Below are 27994 nucleotides of genomic sequence, written 5' to 3'. Positions count from 1 at the left end.
AGCACAGTCTCAAAAAAGGATCGGAAACTGCAACAAAATGGTTTCAGTCTGGAGGCCTGTAAATCAAGACTATGAGATTTATCATAATTGACAGACTCTAAACAATTACACATAAAAACAATTGATAAAGTTTCCAGTTATTCAAGTATATTTAAGTATGTTGATAATTTCGCTTACAATGTCATTGCTTTGCCCTACCATAAATTTTTATCTTTGCCATTTCTAACTTTTCAGCAGTTTTTATTTATTTATTTATGTATTTAAATTTATGGCGAAAATGGGCTTCCATATCCATCTCCCCACTACCTGGAAAAAAAATCTAATTTGCGCGTGCGCTCTTCACATGTGGGTCACGCGAAACCGCATTACTTAGACTTCATCCTTCCACCAATGAGGAGATGGGAAAAACAATCTGAGCTTTGAAATAGAGCGAAGAATTTGTCGGGCTACAGATGAAAACATCACGCCTGAGTTATTAGATGTAATTTAACTAACTAATTTTATATGTTGTTTGCGTGAATGGCTCGTGAAAGTTTCGGTTGCGACTTGCGGGGCGCTAACTTGTGGGATTAGTTTGCATGCAGCCCGACAGCGGAGGTTGACTGCGGTGGGATGGGCTGTGAGGTGTTCAAGATGGCGGCGCCCTGTGGAGTGCAGCTACTCTAACAGGTAAACAGCTCTGATTATATGTATCTTATATGCTTTTCTTACAGCGAATCTCAACGCGTTTGCTTTGCTTGACCAAACGCGAGCTGTTCGGCTTGCTTCTCCGCCGATTGAACACGGCTGACAGGCAAGATGAATCACCGACCGACTGTGGGTCGCTGCTCCCAGCTAACGTTAGCTCTCGGCGGTGGGACTGACTTGTTTTTGGAAAGACCCGGTGATGGATTTAGTAGACGTTGATGCTTTTAACATTTCATTGTGGTTTCATCTGCGTTTCCTGACGCGTTTGAATAGGTTCTCGGTTTGCATGAGAAAAGATGTCTGCATATTTTTCTAATCGGATAAAGTAAACCCAACCCTGCCCATTGTTCTCTGCGAGTTGTTTACGACAGGCAGCGGCCAGTGGTCAGTCCACATACAGCAGCAGCTCTGCTGCTGTTCAGCCTCAGACCTCAGCCTGTCCGGCTCTGCACTGCTCCCATTGTGCATGGTAGTATAGCACATTATCATCATGACCTTTGTATTTTTATTTGCTTATTTGATACCTCATTATGCATCTCAGTAGAATATCTCGTGCAGCTTTCTGCATCACACTTCCTTGCATTTATCTTTTGGCTGCGGTCGAACTTGAATTCAGCACTTTTCTCCTGCTATCATATGAATCGTTGACATCCTGTTGTTAGCATGTGTTCACGCGCTTGTCACCACTAAGGCTCTCGTGCCACCATGGAGGCAAAATGGATCACCGTTTTCACAGGTTGACCTGCTCGACCCCCCTGTCACTTCGTGCTGGACTCGCTGTCACCACAGCTGATGTCTTTTTGTCACCACTTTACCTCATTTGTGAAAAAACGAATATCTTAGTGGCAGAGCTGTGGCCAGGGTTTACAAATACTGAGGTCATGAGTTCAGATCCCCAGGTTAGACTGTCTGTTCAGAGGCAAACAAAAGGAAGTCTTATAAATGTTTTAATGCTTTAGAAAGGCCAACATTTGACTGTTTCAGCTGTATGATTTGATGAACATTTAATTTCATGAAGCCAGTTTCAAAGCATTCTCAGTTCTGGTAGGATTAAACAGTGGAGACATAGTGAAATGTCTGCTCTGTCGGCCTGAAAGAAGTCAAATCTAACTATACCGGGTATGAAAGTGGTGTAATAAGCCTAAATGTAACCATGATCTGTTAAATTAGAAAGTAAATCGTCCCCTAAGATGCTTAAACCCCCAAAGTCCCAGAAAGAAACACCAGGGCCATGACCTCAGTGTCTTCAGGGTACGGCCCTGCCTATACAAATGTCTATGTGATACCAGATCTGCGATGCCGTCCTTTTTTCCATTCATGTTTTGTTTTGTCAGTACCTCGGTTTGATCAATATAAACAGGCTTTTCAACCAAACCCTCATTTCATTGTCACGAAATGTGCGAAGCGTCTCAGCGAATCAGCATTTAATGTGTAAACACAGAGGCGGCCTTACAAGAATAAAAATAAGACACAGTCTGAAATAAGCTGGATGTCCACCGCCTAAAAAAAAAAAAGACTGTTCCATTTTTACTTCCCGTTGTCATGTCAGCCCCGTGAGATAGATATCAACTGGTTTTCTATGTATTTTGATAAATATCAGAGCAGACCTTCTCCTGTTTACTGTGATATAAATCATTTAGCATACTGACTAACCCTGCGCCGCAGTGTTTCATCAGTCATGCAGCCATAACATATAAATGAATGAATAGTTTTATTTTCATGTCGGACCATTTATGCAAGCAAGCCCTCCTCGATTTATTCACACATACACCAACAAACGGCACAATTTATTAACTGCAGGATGAATACCCCACATGTAATTTCCCAACAAATTAAATAAACATATATTCACAGTTTGACGAGTATAAGCACAATATGCACATTTAAACAAACATAGCTAACTAAACAGCATCTACATATGCATGCGTTATGTCAGTTAAAACATTGTATATTAGATGCAGCTCATAAATAAAAGATGTGAGTGACCCGACTATAACAAATGCAGTCTAACACAACAGCCCTACAATACATCCCCCCTTCATCGAGGTAACAGTGTTCAGTTTCTGTTGAAACTGTTTGAAAGCGGTGTTGATTCAGCGGTGTGGACATTTTGGACGACTGTTCTACTGTTTTGCTGTATTACATTACACTGAGAAGCTTTCTAATATTTAGTCCACCATGTTTATATCAATGAGGGTTGATCAAATACTAGACACACATCTCATTGTTATAACTGAATTCAATTACATGTCCACAAACTATTATCTCCAAAATGACCAAACAGTTGCATCAACACCAATCAAACACTTTCAATAAAAATGGAACATTCTAATCCTCATGAATGGAGGATTAATTGCAGGCCTGTTTTATTAGACTGCATGTGTTTTAAGAATGTGTACCTAATAAACTGGTAATTGAGCGTATGTTCACAAAGATAAAGCAGAATAAAATAAAAAAATTGGCCTCATTTAAGAAATATTGCCTCTTCTATGTTCCTATTATTTTTATGTAACTGTGTTTTTGTGCATATTCAATTTATGAACAGTTTCTGTAATAATTTATGTAAAGTAAATTAATGTTTGGCCTGTTACTGCTGAAATGCACGTCTAAAGCAAAAATGCAAAACATTCTCTGGTTCTAGCTTCTCAGGCGCAAGGACTCTGTTTAATATTGGTGTGAAGTGAATGTGTTTGCGAGTGTTGGTCGGACAAAACGAGACATCTGAAGATGCTGCGTGGGGCTCTGGGAACTAGTGATGGGCATTTTACTCACCGAAGTGTGCAGTGAGCCCCTTCACCATTTTCTTTCATCTCCTGCAACAAACCACTGTATGCTAACTGAACAGGACGGTTGGGCTGATGGAAATCATTCCTTCAGATGGACCAAGCAGGCTGTTAGTCTTTTTTTCCGGAACTGCTTCAACATAATCACGCGGGGGGAGAAGGAGTCTGTTGGTAACAGTGTGCACGCAGCCAAATGCAATTTCCAGTGTTTACATGGAAGTGCTCGCGCTGCATAAAGGTTCTTTGTGTCCTCCTGAGCGTTCCCAAGCTGCCGGAGATCACACTGAGGGTGGTTCGTGTTTGTGCCACTGACCTGTCCCTGCAAGACGCTCGCTCAGACGGTGAAAAACAGCCATGTTGGAATCCACTTTCCACACCCCAACCCCCGACCCCATGACTGAGCAGTTAATTGATAACGGACAATTGGGCTGTGACTTCTGCTGCGAGTCAGCAAACAGGAGCACATTTGAGCCCTGATCTTGTTTTGATTTGTTATGAATGAGGGATGTTTCTTTACTGAGGACAGTGTTTTTATCTGACATGTGACTTGAGTGGAAATAAGGTATTATACGCTGGTTACGCATTTCTCTCCTCGTTAACTCCTGTCATCATGGTTTTGGTAGCATGTGACTGTGTCGAAAGATTCGATATTCTGCACTAATGGAATAGTTTGTAGCATCTATACTTGTAAAAAGCAACCAATTTCGGCCATATTAGGAATCTAATCATCTTCTAGCACGCTGAGTGTTGTGGCCTGAGTGTTGAAAGGAGATCTTAAGAGCTGATGAGATCCCCGGTGCTGATTCATTACTCCTGTTAGGGAGTAAGCTGCTGGGTGCAGACACCCTGACGGTAATGACCTGCCTGTCAGGATTATTTATGCCTGTTTTTCAGATGGAGATTTGCAAGGCTCCTCTGGCCTCCTTTACTTTGAATGACTGACTCAGCATTCACCCTAAATGTATCACAGATAACATAAGTAGACTAATGACCTGAAATGGTGAACACATTAAATCAAGTTGTGTTTTTTTTTTTTTTTTTTTTTAACAAATTTCTTTCTGGGTATAATAAATGTTAAATATAGCTCTAAAATTGAACTCTTCATTCTGGGCACTCATAGCAAAACGGAGCTCAGATAATGTGCACATCATATATTTGGATCTCTTACACTGTCTTAATTATGTCTTACAAGTTTTCCACCTTTTTATTTGCCTAATTTGTTCTAAATCTGTCCACTAAAACTTTCTTGATTTGTGCTTCATTGTTTAAGTGTTGTAGGTTCAATTTATGTGAACTGAACACTAGGTTTGGTGCAGAAGATCAGCGATTGATAGAAGCGCGTCTTATGCTGTGGGTTTGATATGACAGTTAGTTAGATCTCATTTAAGTGTGGTGTGATTCATGTGTTGTTTGGCGATGTGAAACATCATAGCTTGATTTACACTGTTTCCAGTGGGAAAAGTGGCATTGAGTTTATTCCAGCCTGGTGTGTTAAAGGTGCCCTGTGGAGAACAAATAAACAAACACAAGTTACTTTTATGTTCAGCTGTATCCTTGAGGTTCAATCAGGGTCCAACAGTAACATCTTTGCCACTGGCACAGTTGGGAAAGGATTAAGTTTCTCTTTAAGGGTTGAGAAAATTCTCTTCTTAAGCGAAATAAACTATTTAAAAGCCTCCTTTGGAAAGAAAACAGAGCTGTTTTTCTGAGCTCAAAAGTTTAGAGATGCGTGGTTCTCACAGCACAGCGATGCAACAAACATATGATGATCTTATGGAATATGATGCATGGACTACCCAACAGTATGTAAAGTAGACAAAATGAGCTCCACCATAACAAGCTACAGCAGTAAAATGGAACAAACACATTAATGCAGCAGTAATATTAATCCAGAAACATCAGCTATGACAGTATGACACAGACAGGGAGCATTTTACTGCACGAGTACTTTCATTTTTCATACTTAAACTGGCAACAGGCAGGTCTTTTGCTGTAACGTATCATTATGAAGTAAATGCTGATTGCATAATGTAATCGCTATGGAATAATGAGACCACTGGCGTTTAGAATGGTTCCCTTTAAGCCTCACTTTCGCCATGCAGTCTGTCTGCAGCCAGGTGATTCATTCTCCCAGGAAAATGAAGGCTGACTGGTGATCCAGCCAGAACGGCACCATTTCTATCAGCTCCCCTGTCTCCATTATAGATTAAATGAATGAGTGAACTCGTGCTTTCTCCTCCTCCACCCTGACGCCAACCCCTTCTATAGTTGCTTGTTTGCCTAAAGCCATTCTTAAACTATGTTTTTACTCCATATAAAATTATGACTATTTCACTTTGCCTCTTCAGCAAACATGCGCCTTTCTTCTTTCTTTTTTCCAAAGTGGTGCTGGTGGTTGCAGTGTTTCCGGTGTTTTTGGTAGTTGCTGGGCTCTGAGGAAAATGGAAAGTGATCTGGTTGTCTTTGCAGCAGAGGCGCCAACAGTATTAGCACTTGGAAATGCTTGGGGGAGTTGACAAGTTGTCTGTTTGCTGACAATATTTAGATACTTTAGCTTCAGTAAGATTTTGAATGCAGGATTTTTACTTGTAGTGTATTAATTTTACAGTTTGGTATTAGTACTTAATTAAAGATCTGTACATGTCTTCCACCACTGTATACATATTAATGGCTCCACCGGCTGGGTTTTGGTCGCCTTCTCTCCAGCACCTGTTTCAAAAAGTTAGCTGTCCCTTTGAAAAAATGTTCCTGACTCATCAGACTTTGCTGGGCACTTCATCTGTGAACTAGTCTCGGAGAGTAGAGCAAACGCAGTAACATCAATTGCGAAGCAATGTGTGCAAAATTCTGTAAATGACGTGATTTTCCTCTAACTGTTTTGAGCACTGGTCCGATCAGGCAATTGGCTGATTGTATTTTCTGGCTTGCTGAAACATTTTAAAGGCCAGGAGCCATCAGGCAATCCCTGAACCCTGCTGAATGCATTTCCTTCCTCATAAAACATTTGTAATTTTAACTTTGGATTGTTTACATCTGTGTTTGCTCACCAGCAGTCGTCTTCTTGCTGCATATCTCATCATGCTACCATCACCTTTCGGTCAGTGTAATGGTGTGAAACCATTGGGTGGAATGTGTATCGAGTGTGCACAAGCAAACGAAAAGCAGGACCCACACCTTAAAAACTTCTCCATAGCACCAATAGAGATTAAAAACTCCACGGGGAACCTTTAATTTGTCAAGATGTTTTACCAATACACCCCTTAAATCTGCATTAAGTGATTTTTTTAGGCCACTTAGTGGTTAACGCAACAAGCTGTAAAAACAACAGTGACATATTATTACCTCATAATCTTAATAAGGCTAGTGTGTTAGCCAACAGCTGCTTATTTACACAGCCAGCAGGCGTGGGGCAACATTAGCATTCATTTGGAGTCCTGTTTGTGTCCACCTGGTGTATGTAAGTCCAACATTAGCTGTCACTAGCTCCTGAGGGAAATTTCTGGCTCTTCAGCGAGTAAATGCTTCATTATCTTGCGCAGCTAGTTGCTAAATTTGATTAATCATTCAGGCATGTTGTGTCATCCAGCATGTAATGACAGTGTACAGTTGCTGGTGATCTTTGTTACTTTTGCCAGTTAACCCTTTTGTAGCCGACACACAGCTTGCAGTTGTGTTGTGTGTTGTTTTCAGTGGCATTTTAAAGTTACGTGTTAATTTCTTGATTTTATTATTAGCAATATTTCTATCAATTTGCAATGTTCAAGGGGTCCCCTCAGCTTCCTGCTGCCTGCAGATGACCAAAAAGATCTGTTATTGTTTAACTTTTATGTGTCAGCAATGTTGGAGAGCAGCAGTGCTCTTTTCACGTACACCCGGTTCACACTCACACAGTTACACACATTCACACCTGGAAGCTGCCCAGTACGTCCACAGTCTTATCTGTCGGCCATGAAGCAGCGCCACTAGAGCAAAGGTGATGATCACATTACAAAGACAGAGGCCTATTTGGGATTGTTAGACAGAATCCCAAATCCACTTTATAGCGAAACCGTTATGTTCATACAACAGTAAACTGCTGAAGAATAGAGACGTAGTGTCTGTGATATTACACCTAGTTTACTAATGGAGTGGCCTCATGGGAACTGAAGCCGTATTCCTCTGAAAGGATGTCATCTCAAGGCCGTCACATCACCAAAAAATGTGGTTCATTTTTGAATTCAGAACCATTATTCTTTGTCTGAGTAAGTTTGATGAAGAACCAGTTTCCGCACTAAGAACAGCAATTACACTTTTGTCCATTATCAAGAAATGCCTTTAGCAAAAACCCTGCTTCCCAGTACCGAGTTGGTATTGTCTCGTGACCACTAATCCTAGATCAGAGCTCTAATTCTGGGAAATGTTTATGAATTGGTCTTGGTGCGATGTAGAGGTGCCTGGAGACTGTGTTGGTGGGTGGCCCCAGGAGTCCTCCAGGCAGGCAGGGACGGACACCGCGAGAGAGACGCTGCCTCCACCCCCAGCACTGCCACCACCATGGCCAGGGAGCAGCCCAACGTGGGGGACCTCCTCCCACTCCTGGAGACCTCCGACCTCCACCAGCTAGAAGAGATCAGAGGCCTCATCAACGAGCAGCTCAGCACTGGTATGACCGCTTGGCTTGTTTAATGTCATCGTGGCTTATCCATCTGTGCTCAGCTTTCAAGGGAACCTTGAGGAATTGTAACTTTACTAATTCAAGTCGCCAGTGTGTCAAGATCGCAGCAGATTGCTTTATTAATGTACATTTTGACTTTCTCTGTCAACCGTTAGCCATGTGTTTGAGTGGTCCTATCAAACTTTGTTCTTTTCGCTTTACTCTGATGGTGGTGGAATTTCCTGTCTGACGGTGCCTTTTTCTTCCAAAAGCTTTTGAACTAATTCAAGTTATCCTTCCTGTTTTCCTTGAAGAGCGAGGGTCCATGCTGCTGAACGGGCTGGTGGACTACTTTTTGGAAACAAACTCTGCCCAGGCCATGCATATCCTCTCCTCAGTCAGAGAGCCGCACGATAAGGTGAGAAACGTTCCCACGAAAAGGCGTAATGCACGGTCACGGCAGGATTTCAGATGGCTAAATTTTGCGATGAGATCTGTTAATCCCGATGGAATCGATGCAATCAGATAATCTGCTGAAGGAGGCGATATTAATCAGAGAGAGTGTTCCACATAGACTTCAACTTTGGTGAACTTTGGCAAGCTCATTTACGCCCTTGACTAATAACAAGCCATCTTGACAGTGCTGACCTTTAAAGTGCACTTTTTTAAACCTCCTACGTCAGTTACACAAAAGAGGAATGGCTTGCAGACATCATGAGACAGGACTTGACGGTACAAATACGTCTTTTGAATAAAATGTGTGAACCTACCGTCCCATTAGCAGTTGAGCTAAGCTAAGAAGCTTGCTAACTGGCAAGCTGTGACGGCTGCTTCATCAGCTTCATGAGATCAGACTGAAATCTGCTCGGTCAAATTCAGAGAGAGGAGCGCACTGGACATAGTTTGGGTAAGGGAGGTCGTAAATATGACCTGCAGGAGCTAGCATGGCTAGCGGGCTAACAGCTGAAATATACAGCGTTTTAATGTCACTGTCATGAACGTCTGTCACTGTCCCTACACTCACTACAGTAAAAAAAAAAACCTGTTTCTCTGCTGCTTGTTTTATGTTTCCATGTGACGTACAATATTTCCGGATGGAGGGGTCAATCCCACCCTCTCTCTCAAACTTGCTGGCCCAATTTGGCACGTCTTAAATCCGATCTGGCCGAACCCTGCGTGAACTGGCGGCGGTGGGTTATCAGTAGTGACTGTAAGCCGATGTGCCTTGCCCCGTTTCACATACAAATGAATGGGATATGAATTTCAGTCTGACTGCGCCGTACAACAGCTGTCACACCTTGTCAACAGCAAACTCATGGGCTCGCTAAATTGAACTGTAGCCGGAAAATTCACGCAGATTTATTTCACCTCTTTGCGCAGATCCTCTGATTGATTCCATTGGAATGAATTGACATCGCGACAAAAATTTTAATCCATATTTAATCCTGGTGTGTCCAGGACGTAATTAAAATCTATTAGCCACTAGCATTGTAAATATGGCCTTTTGCATTTTGAGGCAGCCGAATGAAGGCCAAGTCATGAATACGGAACAGAAATAAAAAAAAAAAAAGATTAATGAAAATAAAGCACCATTATTACAAACAACACATTAGTGATTTTAAGAACAGGAAACTCAACATTTTCTGTAATTTCTCTCCATGTTGTTGTTTTTGTTTTTGTATTTGCATATTTTCTATAGCAACTTAAGACATATGCTGTCTTGTGGTCAGAGTTTTGATTTTGTCATCATTATTTCCATGATCTTCTATGATTTTATTTATATCTCATCAGCACACCCTTACCATCCCGGCGTAGAAGCACAGTGGTAGTCGTTATTTGTTATTTTCAACATGTGTATATCTATATATAGATATGGAACATTTCTGAATAAAGTTAACATTATTTTCAGTTGCTTAGAAGAAATGCTCCAGCAGGCTGATTGTGTTAAATACAGAGCTAACCCCGCTGCTCCGCCCTCCCTCCCTCACAGCACCTTCTGGACAAGATGAACGAGTGTATGACCAAACAGGCCTGTCGGCTACCCACCCTCACCCTGCTCGGCCATGTAATCCGCAAGCAGCCGTCCTGGATCCACAAGATTGCTCGATACCCTCTGCTGCTCTCGCTGCTCAAATGCCTAAAGGTAACGACACGGTTATAACTCATGAGCCTGGACAAAAAAAAAAATCCTCCTTGTCAAGGCACTGAGAGGTGTGTGGATGGACGGGGGTTTAGAGGATTGATATCACGAAGAGCATGTTAGCGTCTTTATATTTGAATAGCATGTGTAATATGTTTTATTAACTCATTTCGGAGTGTGTTGATGTCTTGCAAGAGCTTGGCGCTACATGAAGCAGGAGGCAGGTCAATTAACAGCTACTGAAGTGAATATTTGTTTGGATTTATTTAATCTGCACTGATCCTTGAGGATGGCTCTAAAGCCTCTTTGTAACTGTAATAGAAGTAGCTTTTACAGACTGAAGATCAGACACTGGCGAGCACTGGTTTGATGTGGTATGGTTGTCTACTCAAGCTGGGCAGAGGTGAGGTTTATAGTGTTACTGCTACTGCTGCTCAGATCTGTGTTGATTAAACTCTTGATTAGATAAGTTTTTAGCCATGCCCTGCAAACTGCAGGGAGCTAGGGATGGCAGTGATGGTCTGCCCGTCCACTGCTGTGCTGCAGACTGAAATGTCTTGACAACTATTGGATGGATTGCTATCAACGATGGTACATGCATTCATGTCCTCCACAGGATGAGTTGTAACAGCTTTGGTGATCCATGCTTTTTCAGAATGAGGTTTATTGCCAAGTAAGTTTTTACATGCGAGGAATCTGCTTTGGTATATTTCTGTATAACAATACACGTAATGTCAGGGAAAAAAAGTCTCTCATTGTCCATGCTGTAAATTCACTTTGTTGGTCTGTGGACATGACATCCATTGCATGTCTTACCGCCCTGGGAGAGGGATCCCCTCTGTTGCTGAGTTTTCTTCCTTTTTTCCCCATTTTTCTAGGATTTTTTCCTTTTCTGAATGGAGGGTGTGAGGATAGAGTGTGTATTATGCTGCACAGAGTGTAAAGCCCCTTGAGGCAAATCTGTTGCCTCAATCTGATGCGTGACGTCGGGTTATATAATAAAAATTGATATGACTTCACTTGTTGTCGTGGCCATTCCCATAGAAGTTCCCACTTGGACATTTCTCAGTTTTGCACAGTCGATTGAATACTGGGTAACATAAAGAGCTGTTTTGATAAAATGTTCATAAAGACATATTTAGAGACATCAGGAAAGGTCATGACTTGAACGGTTTTGCCTCCCGGCAGACGGATACAGACGTGGTGGTGCTGATAACTGGAGTGCTGGTGCTGATCACTCTGCTACCCATGATCCCTCAAGCTGGAAAACAACACCTGTGGGAGTATTTTGACATCTTTGGTCGCCTTGCATCTTGGAACCTTAAGAATCCTGGTAGGAGCTTCCTCTCATGCCTCACAAAATGTGAGGTTTGCCTACTTTTGCCATATAATGATATACCATACAATGTATTGATACCAGAGAATATAGAGATACTGCCCAGCCCTTTAAAAGGCAACTTTTTGCCTACTTAAATATTGTATTTACTGTATTATTTAAATCTCATTTATCAAAGAGTCGACCACTCATGGGCCCCTGAAAGGATGTTTGCCCTTGCAGCCATCTAGGCAGTTAACTGGAGCACGAAAATCCAAATTTGGTCAAAGAGGAGGAAGTGTGACTGGGCAAATAGGTCAAAACAAACAAACTGTAACTCGGTTTGTCAATTATCTTGCTGTTAAGGTGGAATTTATTGGTCTGGACTTCAAGTTTGTGCTTTTTTTCCACTTTCAGGCCATGTTTCAGAGGTTTACCTAATCCACCTGCACGCCAGCGTCTATTCACTCTTCCACCGTCTATACGGCATGTACCCGTGCAACTTTGTATCCTACCTGCGCTCCCATTACAGCATGAAGGAGAACATGGAAACCTTTGAGGAAGTAGTGAAGGTGAGGAAATAATCCATGCTTGTCTGTTCTATGTTGCTCTTCATTAGAGTTTCTGGAGCTGAATGATTTAAAATGATAACTAATATAAATTTTGTGTTCACCTGTCTGTTCAGCCGATGCTTGAACACGTTCGTATTCACCCAGAACTGGTGACAGGAACCAAGGACCATGAGCTCGACCCCACCAGGTTAGTCTCATGCAGCTCCGCTTGGCACTCTTCTTTTCCATGTCTATCGTATTGCTTTGACTAATGTTGCTATGCTTTGCTGTAGGTGGAAAAAGTATGAAATCCATGATATCGTCATCGAATGTGCCAAAGTGTCTCTAGACCCCAAGGAGGCCTCTTGTGAGGAGGGCTACGCCACCATGCCTGAGATCTTCTACCCCCAAATCCACCTGCGACCACAAGACTGCACTTCCAGCCCCTACACAGACCTCCACAGCAGCTACGGTCAGAAATCACTTCATACATATGAAGCTTAATAGAGCCAAATGATTGTGGATTTTGTAGAATGATGCTGATGTGCATATTTGAGAGGAGCTCTTACCTGTGAAAGCATACAGTAGGATAGGTCCTTACGTGTTAAATCCTTTATCATGGGGCATGTCATTTTATATGTCAATATCAATTTCTTGAAAAATCTATTGAGAATGGATTATGTATTATAAATTATGGATCATGTAACCACACTTGATTTGTTTTTTTCCCATCTGGTTACCTCATCCATAAATGGTTGATTTTGTTTCCAGGTAATCGATCCTATTGCATACCCACTGCCAGAGTTATATACAGAATCCAGTATCGTCATAAAGTAGTTCTGCTCTTTGATTTATGACCTAATATCCCCAGTGATGCTATGTGTTGTGCTGTTATCTGAGCTTCCCTGTTGAATAAAATGTGTTTGTGTTGTAACACAATTATTTTCTTTTTATATATTCAGTTGTTGATCAAAAATCATCTGCAAATGAATCAATAATGGAAGTAATTGTCATTTAGAGCCCCAGTCCAGCGCGAGACAATTAGGCCTGTATTTTTCTTAGTGCACGTTGTTTTTTCTAACTGGTTTAAAGGACAAACACCAAACTGTGTGGTACAAAAGAGCAGAGAAAGCCTGCAGGTTGTTAGGGGCGTCCAGTTCAAGATTGATCAGACTGTTTATCTTCTTGACAACAGGAAGCTCTTCTTCGACCCCATTCTCGACTCCACGGCAGCCGCTACCCCCGCCCCTGTCCTTGCCCCCCTTCTCAGGGACACACTCCTCCTACCGCAGCCCACAGACCTCCAGACGGCAGGTAATATCATCCATAATACGCTCAAAAGCTGTCAAAGTCTTGGTTTAGGACACAAGGTTTGGTCAGTAACTGATCAGAGGGTAACACCAGAGCGCTGCATCGCTAAGCTTCTGCTGGCTGCTAGCTCTGGCACACGTGGCCATGTTTTTACTCCATATATCATCTGTCAAATGTAATGGCTCCATCGCTTTCCTCCAAAAAACACACAATGGCCCCATCACAGCAGCGACTGCCCTCCATGTTTTTGTAAAGACGCGGCGAGGCGACGAGCGGACAGACAGCTTTTGAGTCATCAGGCTGGCAGACAGTCGGGTCAAGCTTCAGGAATTGCACAACTCATGCCCCCCCCACCCCCGTCCTCGTCCTGCCACCTCTCTGTCGACCCTCCCTATGGCTGGTTGCCAGGGAGACGCCGCCTCTCCATTTCTATTATTGGGTCAGCCACACATGGGAGGGCTCTGGGTGTTTTTCTGCCCCCCTGGGGTCTGTCTGAGGATTTGTGTCTACGCTCCCTCTGTCCCAGACGGATGAAAAATTTGGAAAAAATGGGACACCCGCCATTTTATGAGAAACATTTTTAATTTGAATTTGTGCTGTTGACTTATTCTTAGTTTGTGTTGTTATTATTATTGTTTTGGGGGTGCACTGTCAGGAAGCTGTGTTGTGCTGGTGAGATGTCCTTGAATCAAGATGCTGAACCTCCACCTGCTCCACTGTCACCTAGTACTAAATAAATTTATATTGAAAGTCACTGTCAAGTTAGCTTTTACAATAAATGCTTGAATCTAGACAAAACATCAAAAGTGAAAGTATCCACTGTCTGTTCAATTTAGATTACTCCACATTTTAATCTGGAGTATAATAAATAGGTCATAGTCCTCAGTGGTAATAATTACGGCGGTAACAATGGCGCAGTCATTTGATCCCAAAAACCACAATTCAGATCTTTGACCTTCTCTGCAGTGAGGTCAGAGGTCAGCATCTCACAATCTGCCAAAGGGGCTTAAAGCTGTATCTGTGATTGAATGACAGACTCAGATTTGTCGCGGAGAATTGTTAAGCCGAGGCGGTGAGGCACCCAGATCTTGACGTTTGAGGGAACTGAGGGAAGAAATGTGTGGATTTGAGGTCACTTTAAAATCTGGGAATGTCTTTTTAACTTGCAAAAGTTTTGGTCGTCGCCAAGAGAATTCCAGTTCCCTCCAATGTCTCGTGGTGAAGGTCTCAGCGGCCGTTATCTCGTGATTTCAGCACATCTAACAATTTGCATGAGCAGACACCACTTACAGTGATAAGATACATGCTTTCGGTCGTTTGGGTGAAGTGACGATGAAGACACGAATACATGGTGTCCCATACTGACTGAGATTTTCTTGCAGAGCAGCAAGTCAGACTTAAAGGAATAGTTGGAAGTGTTGGGGAATGTGTCCTTTCAATATGAAATTACAGCTAGCCTAGCTCATTAGCTTGTTACATCTCATTGTATTAATCCACAGGTTGTGGTTTTATAGTGGGTCATTATGTCAAACTGCTTCTTTAAGAAAATTTGAAGATGTGCAGCGTTTATCAATGTTGTAATGTTTTATCTGTCAGCTCTGTGATAATTTTGCTGTTTGGTTTCTATTTCTTTGCAGAACTCCACCTGTGAACTCAACTCTTCCTGTGGGGGGAAGGACCCTCTGTGGAGCCCCTCCTCGTTGTGTGGCATGGCCACACCCCCCTCCTCCAGGGGCATGTCGCCCAACTTGGAGCTCTCCCACAGTGCCTCACACCTTCCCAGCCGCTTCCACTGCACATCAGGTCAGCACTTAGACGATTACAATAGATTTCAACTCGCCCGTCGGCCTATTTAAGTGTTCTTTTTGTTTTTTAATGAGTGACACTCCGGAATTTTCTTTTCTGCTGACTGCTGATTGTTTTGACACGAGCAGGAGGGAAAGGAACGCCTGCCTCCAGCACTCCAGCCACCTCTTCCCCACCTCCCACCCTATCAGATGACTTCCCCATAATCTCCTTACCAGCCAACACAGTCCAGTCCAGCCCGCCAAGAAAGGTATGCTCTCTCTCCTCCATTTAAAAGCCGTGTCCTCAGAACACCCCTCGTTTACAGATTTCCCCAGTCAATCAGTATATGTTGGGCAGTCTTTTGTGCATTTCTGTTATACCTTAATTAAAAGGCAAAAATCCTCATAACATTTTTTTCAGCGTGACAGAACTGCAAAAGGCAGATGCGTGTGCTGTGATTATTCACCACCAATATATTGTTTTTCTGAATTTCATGGTTAATTGTTACCGATCCAGTTCCTTGAATGTGGCTTAATTAGGACAATCCGAACAGATATGCCAGCCAATTCAAATGATCTAACTTTTTCTTTTCATCTTGAAAGCTCATTTGCTTGACAGCAGGAGGCAAATCGATTTATCAGACGGGGTTTACGTCTGTGATGTTGCACTCAGAAGTGAAGCAACAGGAGAAAAGAGCTGGAGTCATTGTAGTCGCATTATTTGTTCTCAGCAGGAGTCTGATGTGTTTGAGTCCTTGTCTCATAAATGTTCTTTATTCTGGTATATAAATGTAAATGTCTAATAGGCTTTACCTGTATGCATCAGTCATCAAAGGACTGGGAAACTGAAATGAATGTGTAAATGTTTGAGGAAACAAAGAGAAAACCACTGACTAGGTTTTCGAAATGAATTCCTAATATAATAAAAAGGATTAACTTTGCGACTTTCCAGGATCGTCGACAAGGAGAAGGCAGCAAGGCAACACTGGTGAGACAGGAACCAGTGAAAGATACAGAGAAGAGTGCAGACACAGCCACAAACAGAGGTTAGTCGTGATGAATACTGTGACTTAATTTTGTTTGTGCTGCCAAATGTTGAATAATTTGAATCATCAGTCTTAATCTTAATGAGGTGCAAACTTCTAACCAACTTTACCCAATAATGATATTTGTAGTTCCTATGTTTTGTCCTGTTAGAAATGTTATTTTTCTTGTGACACGCGCTTTTCCTCATCAGATGCAGGAGCTGCTGAGAACGTCTCCATGACTTTGACAGAGCTGTCGGTCTTCATGAAGAAACAGGAGCTGGAGCTTCAGCTGAGAACAGAGAAAGAGAGGGAAGAGGGTGAGTATCGGCTTCTTGCTGTAGATCATAGAACCGGTGTGGTTCCTTTCTGTACAAATTCACTCTAGCTGGCTCCATACAGTTCAAATATTTGTCACAACATGAAGCAGCCATAGGCACACACATGTCCTTGGGACCCACTTTATGGAGACATAAACACACTTTCTTGTGATTAACAACATGTCAAAATCCTACTGTTCTTGTTTCCTAGCAGAATGGTTTGTTTTAGCTGAAGTTAAAAGTTTTGCATTGGATTAGATCTTTACATACATGAATTCATTCCCCTGTTAAGCTCAATGAGCCGGAGCTCATGGACTCTGACTAAATATCCAGGATGCTAACATATCCGTGTTTATACCGCTGCGTGTTCAGCTAGCTCTGCACAGTTAACGGTTTAAATCCCACTCGAGCCACTTGTACTAAAAATAAATGCATCTACAGTGCTGTGAACCACTTTGGATGAAAGCATCTGCCAAATGGCACCAGCTCTGCTGCTAAAGCTAGCTGCTTAGACTTGAAGATTTCTGTTCTCTTTGGGGACAAGCAGAAGCCCCGAAACCTCAGTTTTTCAGTGTGGGAGAGCAGGTACTTGGCACTTGTTGTGACAGCAGAAAAATTTAAGCGCAGGCGTTGACATTCAGAACATGCATGCAGTTTAACTCCACCGCAATCCTCCATGTGTTGTTTCTGCTGCAGCCGCCATCACAGAGGAGCTGCTGAAGATCACTGAGGATAAGCAGGAGCTGTCGGGCCTGAGGGGCTTCGACTCCCCTTTCTATCACACCACAGAGACTCTGACTGGCTGTCAGGCACAAGACAAGACCCTCTCCAACGCCCAGCCCGGAGGCCCCGTCCGGGACACCCACCATGTTGTGTCGACGCCAGACAAAGCAGAGAACACTGCCAGCAACAGTGGTGTCGGGAGTGAACGAGGAGGGGCAGGAGGAGCCGGAGGAGACAGCAGGAGTTCAGCTCTCGGCCTCGAGCAGTCCTGGTCCTTCCAGTCAGGTTTCACCCCCATCGATCACCACCTGCACCGGAGCCCCTCCGCCCCGGACGACGAGGTGGCCAAGTTTGGGATGTTCTCCCCGAGCCCGTGCAGCAAGACCCCGGCCCCGGTGCCGTACGAGTCGTTCTTCGACCTGGCCCTGCCCAGGGCGGCCTCGCTCTTCGTCGGCCAGAAGACGTCGGAGGCGGTGCACAAGGCGGCCATGGAAAGGCTGTCGCAGTGGGAGGAGGGGTTGGAGGATGGGGAAGAGGAAGGGGTAGTGTCTGCTTCACCACTAGAGGTGCTGGATCGCCTTGTGCAGCAGGGGAGCGACGCCCATGATAAAGTGCTCAAGAGGTATTTGCACAGTCTGACTTTTATTCATGCCTGTTATTATTTTTATCATGATTATTATTTATTAAGGGATTACTTTCATGACTTGATTAATCAGAAATGTAATGTGTTTTTTCATACGCCGTACTGTTCTCCTAAGTTCTTCTAATTGTTGCCTGTTTGTCATATGCAACCACTTTTAATAACAGGTGAATTTCTCAACCCTGATCCTGCAAAATTTGATTGCATTTCACCCAAAGTTTGCACCACTGGAACATCATGAAATTCCTCACACACACTCTGGTCATGACAGGCTGACTCGCTCGTAAGCCCCGGAAAGGTTCTAGGTGTTTTTCAAAAGCCAGTGATTGTTTCAGAGCAGGTAGAGATGAACAATCGGAACAATTTCTGTTAATGAATGAAGACGTGTAGAGGATTGTGCAGCCGTGGAGGGGGGATTTGCTGTCTGAGTGCTCTTTAGCTCTGTCAGTGTGGAACTCATGTTGATCATACTGAGCAGAGGAAACTCAGGAGTGTGTTTTTGATGTGCTGTTCACTATGCAGAGCCTGCCTGGGTTGTTTCCAGTCTATTACTGCAGCCGAAAGGAAACACCCAGTTGAGAACAAGTATGACATTGTTCAGAATCCGCCGCCCACACACACACACACACACATGCACATGCACGCAGACGCACACAGTGTGCTGGTCCTCCGAGCCAAGCAGAGACAGTGTCAGCAAAGTCAGCGTTCAGCACATAACAATCTGGCTTTGCTCACTTCAGTTGCTTATCACCCCCACATTTTGCTGTCTTCATCAGAGCCAAACACGGCCTGATGAAGTGAGAAAGATCAGTGGAAACAGAAAAAAGTCTGGCTGAAGACTCCAGTAGGGCAAATTATTACAAAATGGTCACATAAATATGTAATGTGGACATTAAATAACACAGGAAATATGAACAACGTTAAAGCAAATCATAACGGCATTATCTCTGTTGATGCATTGCAGCACATAGTGAAGTGTTTAGTGTTTCAGGACAGCAAACGCCACATTATTTCAAGGATTTAACAAAGTAGTAGTTTGGCATTTTGAAAAATGTACCTTTTCACTTCTTGTTCGGCGTTAGATTAGAAGGTCGACACCACTCTCACGTCTGTCCATCAAATATGAAGCTAGACTCAGAAGACGGTTAGCTTAGCTTACCATAAACACTGGAAGCCGGGGGAAATGGCTAGCCTGGCTCTGTCCAAAGGTTAGAAAAAATATCCGACGTGCTGGAGTCCCTGCTGGTTGCCTGGCAACCTCACAGTGACAACAGGACGCTAGGAAGTCACTGCTCCCAGCCAAATAGCTCCAGCATGTAACCCCCCGTAAAACCACAACATGCTGTTCTCACACTTTGTTTTTTTCATGGATTAAAGGAACACATTATAATGTGTTAATAGTGAGCTTTAGAGGTGCTGATAAGTGGATTTGTCACCTGTGGACAGAGCTTGGCTTAATGCTTTATGCTTAGCTAACAGTCTCCTGGCTTAGTGTAAATATATCTTTATATTTACCTCAAACACATGAGATTGTATCATGTGGGGACCGCATCACTACAGTATCTTGTGTGTTAACCTGTGCTTTCCACACCTTTTCCATATGTAGTGCAGTTGAGTCTGTGCTGTCTTTGGCTGGTTTGCTTTCGTGTGTCTTGCAGCAAACAGGAAGAACCTGGTTTCAGATGTAGTTTGTGTTTTGGACTACAACTAACCTCAATGAAATGTGGCTGCAGACACATTAATACACAAAATGTTCAGTTCATTGTCGCATTTTCAAAACCAGAAACTGTTGCCTTTCTAAAACACTTATACACATGGCTGCCGGTACTGTTTCTCTACTAAAAATGATCCAATCCTTAACATCCTGACTGACATGAATAACTTAAGAGCATCTTAGGAGAAGCATTCCAGAGAGATCATTCTTCTAAAATGTTATTTCATCTTCTCCTCTTACAGATTACCTTTGCCAAGTAAGTCAGCTGACTGGACACACTTTGGAGGTAAAGCACTTGCACCAGAGCACTGATAAAATAAGCTGTTATAGAGACTGCAGATGGAACTTTATGTAGAGTGATTGGTCACGAGCTCTGAGACATGAACAGCATGTTAAAATGTGACCCAGCCGGACAGGGAATTTGTTCAACTGAGGTTTATCAAAAGACAAACTTCCCACAGTCATGCCAAACCTGATCAACTCAGAAATTTGAAAGTTGGCCATTTAGAGATTTCTTCAGCCTTAATAAAAGTCCTACCGCACTGAGACAAACAGAGCAAGAATCTAATCTTGTCCAGCTGCAGCTCACAACGACATAGAAACACTCTGTGTTTGTGTTAAAACCCTGTTGAATCTTGTCTTCTCCCGTGGTTGACTGATAGGAGTCATGTCATTTCGATTGCATCTCAAACAAAACTCCACTCAGCGCTCATTGCTGGCTGACGTAAACTCTCTGGAGGACTGTCAGGGCCTCGGAACAAATTCTCAAGAAAACGTGTCTCTAAATGTTTGCTCTCTGCTCTCTCTCCCCTTTCGTACACGTCAACAAGTGAAGCTCTGTATCCAGAGTTATGTCGGCCAGTTGTAGGGATTGAAGAGCACTGCATTTTCACACTTTAAGTATCTTTATCATGTGATTAGCTGCAACTAACATCAATGAAATGTGGCGACAGGCACAAATAGCAGCCAAGCAGAGCTGTTACTATTGGGTCACTGTTCAGATCAAAAGGCAAGCTGATAACATCTCGACAGATGAATGCTGATCAATTATGTGTTGACTGGTAGCCAACGGACATTCACGCTCGTTGCTTTTCTGAGGAGGTTGCTTTCAGTCTTGTTTGTTTGTTAGTCACCAGAATATCTCTTATACATATTTCAAGAAATTTGTTGGAAGGTTGGGTCATGAGTCAAGGAACAAGTGATTAGTTTTAGGTGCAGATCCAAAAAAACCTTAAAAATGAGTTCTTTCAGCTGAAAAGGAACCAGGAATCAGGCACACTGCAGGTCACTTGTTCTCATTTCATTTCATTTCAGTGTTTTGGTAGGGCTGTGTGTTGTGCTTTGTGTGCAGTTTTTTTTTCTACCTTTTCATTTTAAGACCTTTTTTCCATTTAATAATAGAAGCCAAAGTTCAGTTGAGCATGTGAAGACAAGCAGCTGTTCCAAATATAATCTTCCACTTATATCAGGAACGATCTAATCAAAGAGTAACTGTACAAGATTATGAATCTGCTCAAGTGCCAACTTTCAGAACTTGACCTTTTTTGCTACAGTCACATTTCAGTCAGTAGGAACAAAGTAGGTTAGTGAAGCAACAGAGGCCCTGTCCCCCTAGGCCTTAGGCTGGAGTGGGTGGTTATCTGTGGATCTGTGAAGTTTCCACGTAGCGGAATCAGTCTTCTATTTATATACAGTCATTTTTTATATAATATTGTCATTACATTACATGTGCTATTCTGGTGTTCCACTCTTGAATAATAATTAAGCTCATTTCCAGCTGTGTGTGTGTGTGTGTGTGTGTGTGAGACAAGCATGTGACCGTGTTAACTACATTGTTATTACCATGGCCTCCGCAGGCTCAGCTCCGCTGGACGAGCTCCACACGCTGCGGAGCCAGCTGCTCCTGCTGCACAACCAGCTGCTGTACGAGCGCTACAAGAGGGAGCAGCACGCCGTCCGCAACCGACGCCTCCTCCGACGCATCATCAACGCCACTGCACTGGAGGAGCAGAACAACGCTATGGCAAGTTTGCATGTGCTCATCATCACAGATTAGCTCTGTTAAAGCACTTATAAGTGTGAGAGACAAAAACTGTGCATTAGCCCTCGACAGTCAGCCATGTCCTGAGAAAACACATCTGAAATGCGAAGGCGGGTTTGTCTCCAGGAATGTCTGTGTCCTCACTGTAAGAGCAGCTGGATCACTTGAGAGCAAAATGGCACAAAGCGCTGCAAACCCGCCTTAAAACATCTACTAATGTAGCACATTTAGAAACTCCTGTACACCCTGTACTAACCTTCTATTTGCGTCTGTGTGTGTGTCTATGCAGAAGGACCAGCTGAACCTGCAGAGTGTGGACATCTTGTCTCTGAGGGAGAGTCTGCAGGTGGAGCAGCAGAGGTACAGGCAGCTGTGGGACGACCGGGAGACGGTGGTGACCAGGCTGCACAGTCAGATCCGACAGCTGCAGCAGGGACGAGACGACTACTACACCAAGAACCAGGAGCTCCAGGTACACACACACACACACACACACACACACACACAAACACACACTGCAGATTGATGATCTATAGATGCCCACACACAAAGGTATGCACTGTTTACTTTTTTTACAAATGCAATCCAATAACAACTCTTTTGACACTGATGGCTGTAGAGCAAGCTGCAGGAGTGTCAGAAAAGGATGGATGAACTGGAGGCGGAGCTTCAGAGGGCCAACAACAAAGTCTGCCACACTGGTCACCTCCTCAACCAGATGACTATCAAGGTAAAGAAATACCTGAGCCATTGTCCGATTTAGCACATTAATTTCTCAGTTTTGGCCCGCTGAAAGAGTATAACTGAAATCCCCTTGCAGACAATATAAGATAATTGCTGGCTTCGTCTCTCTGATTGGATAATGGAGTTTTGTCATTCAAACAAAGGCAAGAAAAAGCAATAAACTTGAAAACGGAGGCAAACGGAATTTAATTCTATTTTTAAAAATGGTTAAAATACAAATAGAAAAAATAATAATCATCAGAAATAATCAAATGCAGGAAATGAAAGTGCAGTAGAGAAACGAATCAATCCAAGGTAGTAACGTAAATATTGGTTCTGGCTTTTTTCAGCCGTGACCGGAGCGTTAGGGAAAGAGACACAGTGATGCTTGTCACCTGGCTCTCAGAGGGGGTGGTGTTACTGCTGGAGAACAGCTGTAAGGGGATACACGTTCTGCCTGTTCACTCATTAGTCTCATCATTTATTACAGAGTTCTGCTTCCTGTTCTGCTGGACTCGTTATTCCTATTTGCTCACATGCTCCACTGTATGTTAAACATTTAGCTGGATATTACCGGTAATATGAATTCTGTGAGGTTTGATTGTTATTTCTTTTGATAGTTGTGCATAAAACTAAATCAGGTTCAACCAGTTGTTGATTTATGATTGGTATATATTCTATTTGATGTTTTCTGGGGTCTGTACTAAACAAGCTTATGTTTGCACAAGATTATTTGTCGGCTAGGACATCTCTGTAGCACCTCAGTGTGTCATTCATTATGTGTTGTGATGCATTTCGAAAGCATTTTGCTCCAGCTTTTATAATGCAGAGACAACTTTCTGACAGGGACAGAGACATATCGCTATATATATATATATATATATATATATATATATATATATATATATATATATATATATATATATATATATATATATATATATATATATATATGAGGTTATCAAACATGCATAACCTTTCACTACAGCAGTTATGGATGTGTTAAAGGATGCGTTGTTGTAAATGTAAACATCTAATAGGCACTTGTAAAGCATGTAATGACTGAAAGTTGAATTGAAGTGGTGTTTCTGCTCCAGACAGCCATCAGTTGAACTTGCAGTTGATATTTTTTGTACCCGGTGACTTTTTAATACCAAGTCCTGCCAAAAAGGAGGATTAAGGTCTTCTAGGTTTTATCTTTGATGTCTGGGCAGGTGTTCAGTTCCAGATAAGAAGATGAACGCATCTCTGCAAACAAACCCATATGGGCACTATTCACACAGCATTTTGCCACTAACGACTAACTGCTTTATGTTAAATCAGCAGGATTGTTTAGCCTCTGCCCTTCAGGCTCATCCTGTGTCAAATATGAATACAAATTTAACTCAGATATCTTTGTGCTTCCTGATGCGTTCCTAAATGGAGGAATTAGGCTGGACAGCGAGCAGGCTGTTGGACAGTCGGGTCAGACTTGGGGAGTAACTACAGCCCCCGTCCTCATCCTGCCACCTCTCTGTACACTGAACGCTGCCCCAGGGCTCAGTTGCCTTGGAGATGTTGTCTCTCCCTCTCTATTTTTGGGTCAGCAACACAGGGGGTCTGGGTGTTTTTCTGCCTCCCGGGGTTTGTCTGTGGTCTGTTTTCCTGACCCATACTGAACAGAAATCCTGACAAACAAGGCGCTGCTGATTCAGGAAACAGGCATTTCAGACCAAGCAGCATCTGCGTAGTTGATTAAAGGTCCTGATTTTTGATATTCAGGCTGTATGGTTTAATATCCTGATACGTCAGGGTCTGGGGATTGATTTCTCAAGATAATTCCCATAGAATGACTGTAAAGCGTAACATTTCTCTTCACAAAGTGGAATTCTGTCATTAAGAAGCATTTGTTTCAGGCAAAAGTAGTTCCTTAGAGTGACGTGCATTCTGAAATATTTTCACGCCTCATATGCTGCAGCTCGTAAAATCTGCGACGGCTTAATGTCTAATTCTTTCTTGCTTATTGTTGATGTATGCCCTGATACTTCTGGATAGGTTTGATTTGTAGCGTAGCCGCTGTTTTGCCCTCAATTGTCATTGTTTGTCTCGTGTGTCCTTCAGCTGAGCAACAGTGAGAGCACCCAGCAGCAGATGAGCTTCCTGAACAAGCAGCTGCTGCTCCTCGGGGAGGCACATAAGCTGTCCATGCAGGAGCTACACCACACAGGAGCTGATAATATGAAGGTATGGTGGAAAGAAGAGTGTGTGTGTGTGTGTGTGTGTGTGTGTGTGTGTGTGTGTGTGTGCGTGTGCGTGTGCGTGTGTGTGGCAGACAGATGCAGAGACGACATACTGAGGTGAAAAAAGGAACACTAATTGGGTTTGTTGGACGTCGAGTCATACTGTCCCACTGAAGAGTTTTTAGCTTCGCTGTAGCTTCAATAAGTCACGATCATAGTCATCCAAAGCACCAGGATAGACTTCAGTGTAGTCAGAAGGTGAATTTAATTATATATGAATCATTAGAAAAAATCAGTTTCATTATTTGTAAAATCTATCGTTAAATTAATTCTGCTCATAAAATCTGCAAACAAATGGTAACTGAAATGGAACGCAAATCTAAAGAGCACTATGGTGTATTTTTACCCTCATTCACAAATACTGTAGATAATGGTAGAACAGCATTTTTTTGAATAGAAAACTAGTAATGCACATTGAAAATAGATCAAACTGATCTCAAGTTGCTAAAAACGTTCTCTCTCTCTCTCTCTCTGTCTCTCATACATTTGTTGTTCCTTCTTGCTCTTTGGACAATGGCCCGGCACCCAGGAGGCCCAGATGCTGCAGGTGTCTTATGGAAAAGAGGTGGAGACGCTGAGGCAGAACCTGCTGGTTCAGGGTCAGAAGCTGGAGGCAGCGCAGCAGAGAGTCTCCGAGCTGGAGACGCACCTCTCCAAGAAGGAACACCTCATTGTCGAGCAGAAGAAGTTCCTCGAGGATGTAAAATGTCAAGGAAGGTGAGCATGAACCTACAAGTCCTTGAAATGAGCTTGGATTGGAACATCTGAATCACAAGGGCATGAATCAATGGTCTGACCAGATCAGAATGCATGATGCATTTTTTTCCTTTCAGTCTACTTCACCTTTTCTCATAATCGCTTTCCCACGCTGTCTTTTTCCTTGTCTCCTTCCTGTCTCAACTCTCTCTTTGCAGGGCGGAGCTGCAGGCCTCAGACAGCAGGTATCACGCTCAGAGGAGAATCACACAGCTGCTGCAGACGGAGCTCCTGCAGCTCTACAGCAGGGTGGAGATGGAGGCTCCTGCCAGCACTGCCACCGGTTCACCAGCAGGGGGCAGAGCTGACCCGCACACTTGTGTTGACTCCAGGTCAGACTTGGAGCACCATCAGAGTGCAGCGGATTTCTTTTGTTTTATTTTCTGGTTGTCTGTTTCATAGATACTCCAGTTGGCAAATTGGCAAAATCCAAAGACTGGAGAAGAGTCAGAAAAAAATGTAATTCTAACAGGACTAGTTAGCTAGTTAAATAATTGTTAATCATTCCTCAGATATATATTAGATTATGCACTTCTAGTCTGGTTACACATTTTAAGTGACACCCGATAAACCAAAGCTCTGGTAGCTGCTGATAAATGTAATTATTGCACGTGTTTGTGGTATTTTATTAACAAGGGTACATCCATTAATACTTGGTGTCAGTCGATCAATACATTTCTGAGTGTTTTTCCTGAACATGTGAATGTTTTCTCCTCCACAGTGTCATGATGCCAGATGGACCAAGTAAAACTCACACCAACGACGAGGCGGACAGTATACCACCACACGACTCCCCCCGGGGCAACGGCAGCACTTTATCGCCAGGGCAACCAAAGGCGAGCAACTCTTCCAAGACAACAGCCAACTCCATCAACGGCAGCCAGGACCTGGCCCCGCCCCTGCTCGTGGAGCCCTCCCTGTCCTGTCCCCATGCCAATCCACTCGCACCCCTGCCCCCCTCTGACGCGCCGCTCACCGTGGGCTCCTACCCCAGCGCCAAGAGCTTCCTGGGCATGAGGGCGCGCGAGCTGTTTCGCAACAAGAGCGAGAGCCAGTGTGACGAGGAGCAACCGCCGCCGCGCCTGGCAGGCCTCGCCCATGGCCTGAAGACTGAGCTGTGTGTGGAGCCGCCCTGCCCGGGTTACATCGCCACCGTCGGCCCTGCACCTTGCCCCATCCCGACTCCGCCCCCCGTCCCAGCCCCAGCCCCAGCCCCCGCCATCGCCACTCCTCTCACTGTGCCCACCAAGGACCCCCCTTCTGAGCCCAAGCAGCGGGCCTCCAGCCAGGAAAGCCCCCGCAGGAAGGCAGGGGCGGGGCCAGGTGGAGGGCGGGGTCATGCGGGGTCAGGGCGCCCCCGGCAGCAGCAGCTAAAGATCATGGACTATAATGAAACACATCACGAGCACAGTTAGAGACACAGAACTGAGCCGGGGCGGAGGCGGAGAGACTGAAGTTTAACGATGAAGAAGAGCTACAAATCAGCGAAAGAGTATCATGTCAGCAACTCTTTGGAATTCAGTGTTATATGTTCCATTCCTCTGAGTGGGCAACAGGATTTCCCCCAGTGTTTTTTTTTTCTTTTTTATACTGATTCATTCCCCTGAAGAATTTTGACAAGCTTCACAGGGCCACAAAGTCAACGTGTTGTTACCAGTGGAGATGCCAGATTTTTGAATTTGGTTTTGAGACAAAGATGCTCAAAGATATGCCGGCAGGATGCGATGGAACTTATCAATAACTTATACGTGACACTGTGAGTTTCATGTTTAAATGGTCAGTTCACCCAAACTGCCAACATGGACATTTTCCCATTTGGCTGCAATTGAATCAGCCATGCAGATCGTTCTGCTGTAATTTGTCTAAAATCTTTACATCTGTCTCTGTGATTTCTGCCTCCACAGCCAACACAATGGAAGTATGGAAGTGAAGGGAATTCCTGTTGCGATGCTCACAGCACGGGAAGATTACATAAAAAAAAAAAAAACACTCAGTAGCATCTTCTGAAACGGTGTCACAGTTACTTCGGATAATCCGTAGACCTTTCTGAGAACTAAGAAATAGCCCCTTTGAAGAGAGCCAGGTCTGTGATGGGGACACTGTTGAGCAGCACAAGTAGAGGTCCATCTCCACTGTGCTGACTGGAGGCTGCAATCTGAGAGGCAGATTATCGAAAAACGTGTTTTCCTTTTTATTTGAGTGTACTGACCATTGAAACGCAACCACTCCCAATCAAATCCAATATAAAACAGAAACAGAAGAGCAGGAGATGTTACATTCGTCGCCGTCATCTGTTGCTTTGCCATTGGCCGTGGACCGACATGTTTTTCATATCAGAGTACATGTTGAGGGAGTGTTACATCAGAGTGGTGGTGGTGATTAGTAAGTAGAGAAGTTTGGTTTGTTCTGAGGAAACTCAACTTTATTTATATTGCACCTTTCAGACAAATGTACAGCCCAAAGTACGTACAGCCCAAGAAATAAAAACAACAATAATAGAATTTTGCAAAATTACACTAAAAACAATGAAATGTCAAAAAGCAAATCAAAGTCAGTAGAATAAAAC

General features: G+C 43.4%; 1 protein-coding gene across 2 annotated transcripts; it reads left to right on the top strand.

Annotated features, from left to right (window-relative positions):
- The first annotated feature begins 572 nt into the window (after window positions 1-572).
- On the top strand, window positions 573-27475 carry tsc1b (TSC complex subunit 1b). Of its 2 annotated transcripts, XM_041959824.1 has the most exons (23): window positions 573-669; window positions 7898-8112; window positions 8418-8521; window positions 10094-10246; window positions 11432-11576; window positions 11976-12130; window positions 12244-12317; window positions 12403-12581; window positions 13305-13423; window positions 15058-15223; window positions 15355-15476; window positions 16160-16253; window positions 16445-16552; window positions 17249-17897; window positions 18438-18500; window positions 19872-19915; window positions 21486-21652; window positions 21960-22142; window positions 22290-22400; window positions 24494-24616; window positions 25202-25389; window positions 25587-25760; window positions 26150-27475. In XM_041959824.1, the coding sequence occupies exons 2-23, from the start codon at window positions 8004-8006 to the stop codon at window positions 26841-26843; spliced, it is 3924 nt and encodes a 1307-aa protein (XP_041815758.1). In that variant the 5' UTR covers window positions 573-669; window positions 7898-8003; the 3' UTR covers window positions 26844-27475. The 2 variants fall into 2 exon arrangements, with proteins under 2 accessions (XP_041815758.1, XP_041815759.1); XM_041959825.1 differs by lacking the exon at window positions 18438-18500.
- The last annotated feature ends 519 nt before the right edge of the window (window positions 27476-27994 follow it).

This window comes from Chelmon rostratus, chromosome 19, assembly GCF_017976325.1.
Source record: "Chelmon rostratus isolate fCheRos1 chromosome 19, fCheRos1.pri, whole genome shotgun sequence".
Classification (NCBI taxonomy): Eukaryota; Metazoa; Chordata; class Actinopteri; order Chaetodontiformes; family Chaetodontidae; genus Chelmon; species Chelmon rostratus.
Note: the sequence above shows the minus strand (reverse complement) of the source record. Positions and strands in the feature narration are given on the sequence as shown.

What these genes read in the sequence shown, in the direction of transcription:
- tsc1b (XM_041959824.1), top strand. Translation starts at nt 8,004, where the DNA reads ATGGCCAGGGAGCAGCCCAACGTGGGGGACCTCCTCCCACTCCTGGAG. An exon ending in AGACCTCCACAGCAGCTACG is followed by an intron (nt 12,582 to 13,304) that starts GTCAGAAATCAC and finishes TCTTGACAACAG; the next exon opens with GAAGCTCTTCTTCGACCCCA. An exon ending in AGACACAGCCACAAACAGAG is followed by an intron (nt 16,254 to 16,444) that starts GTTAGTCGTGAT and finishes TTTCCTCATCAG; the next exon opens with ATGCAGGAGCTGCTGAGAAC.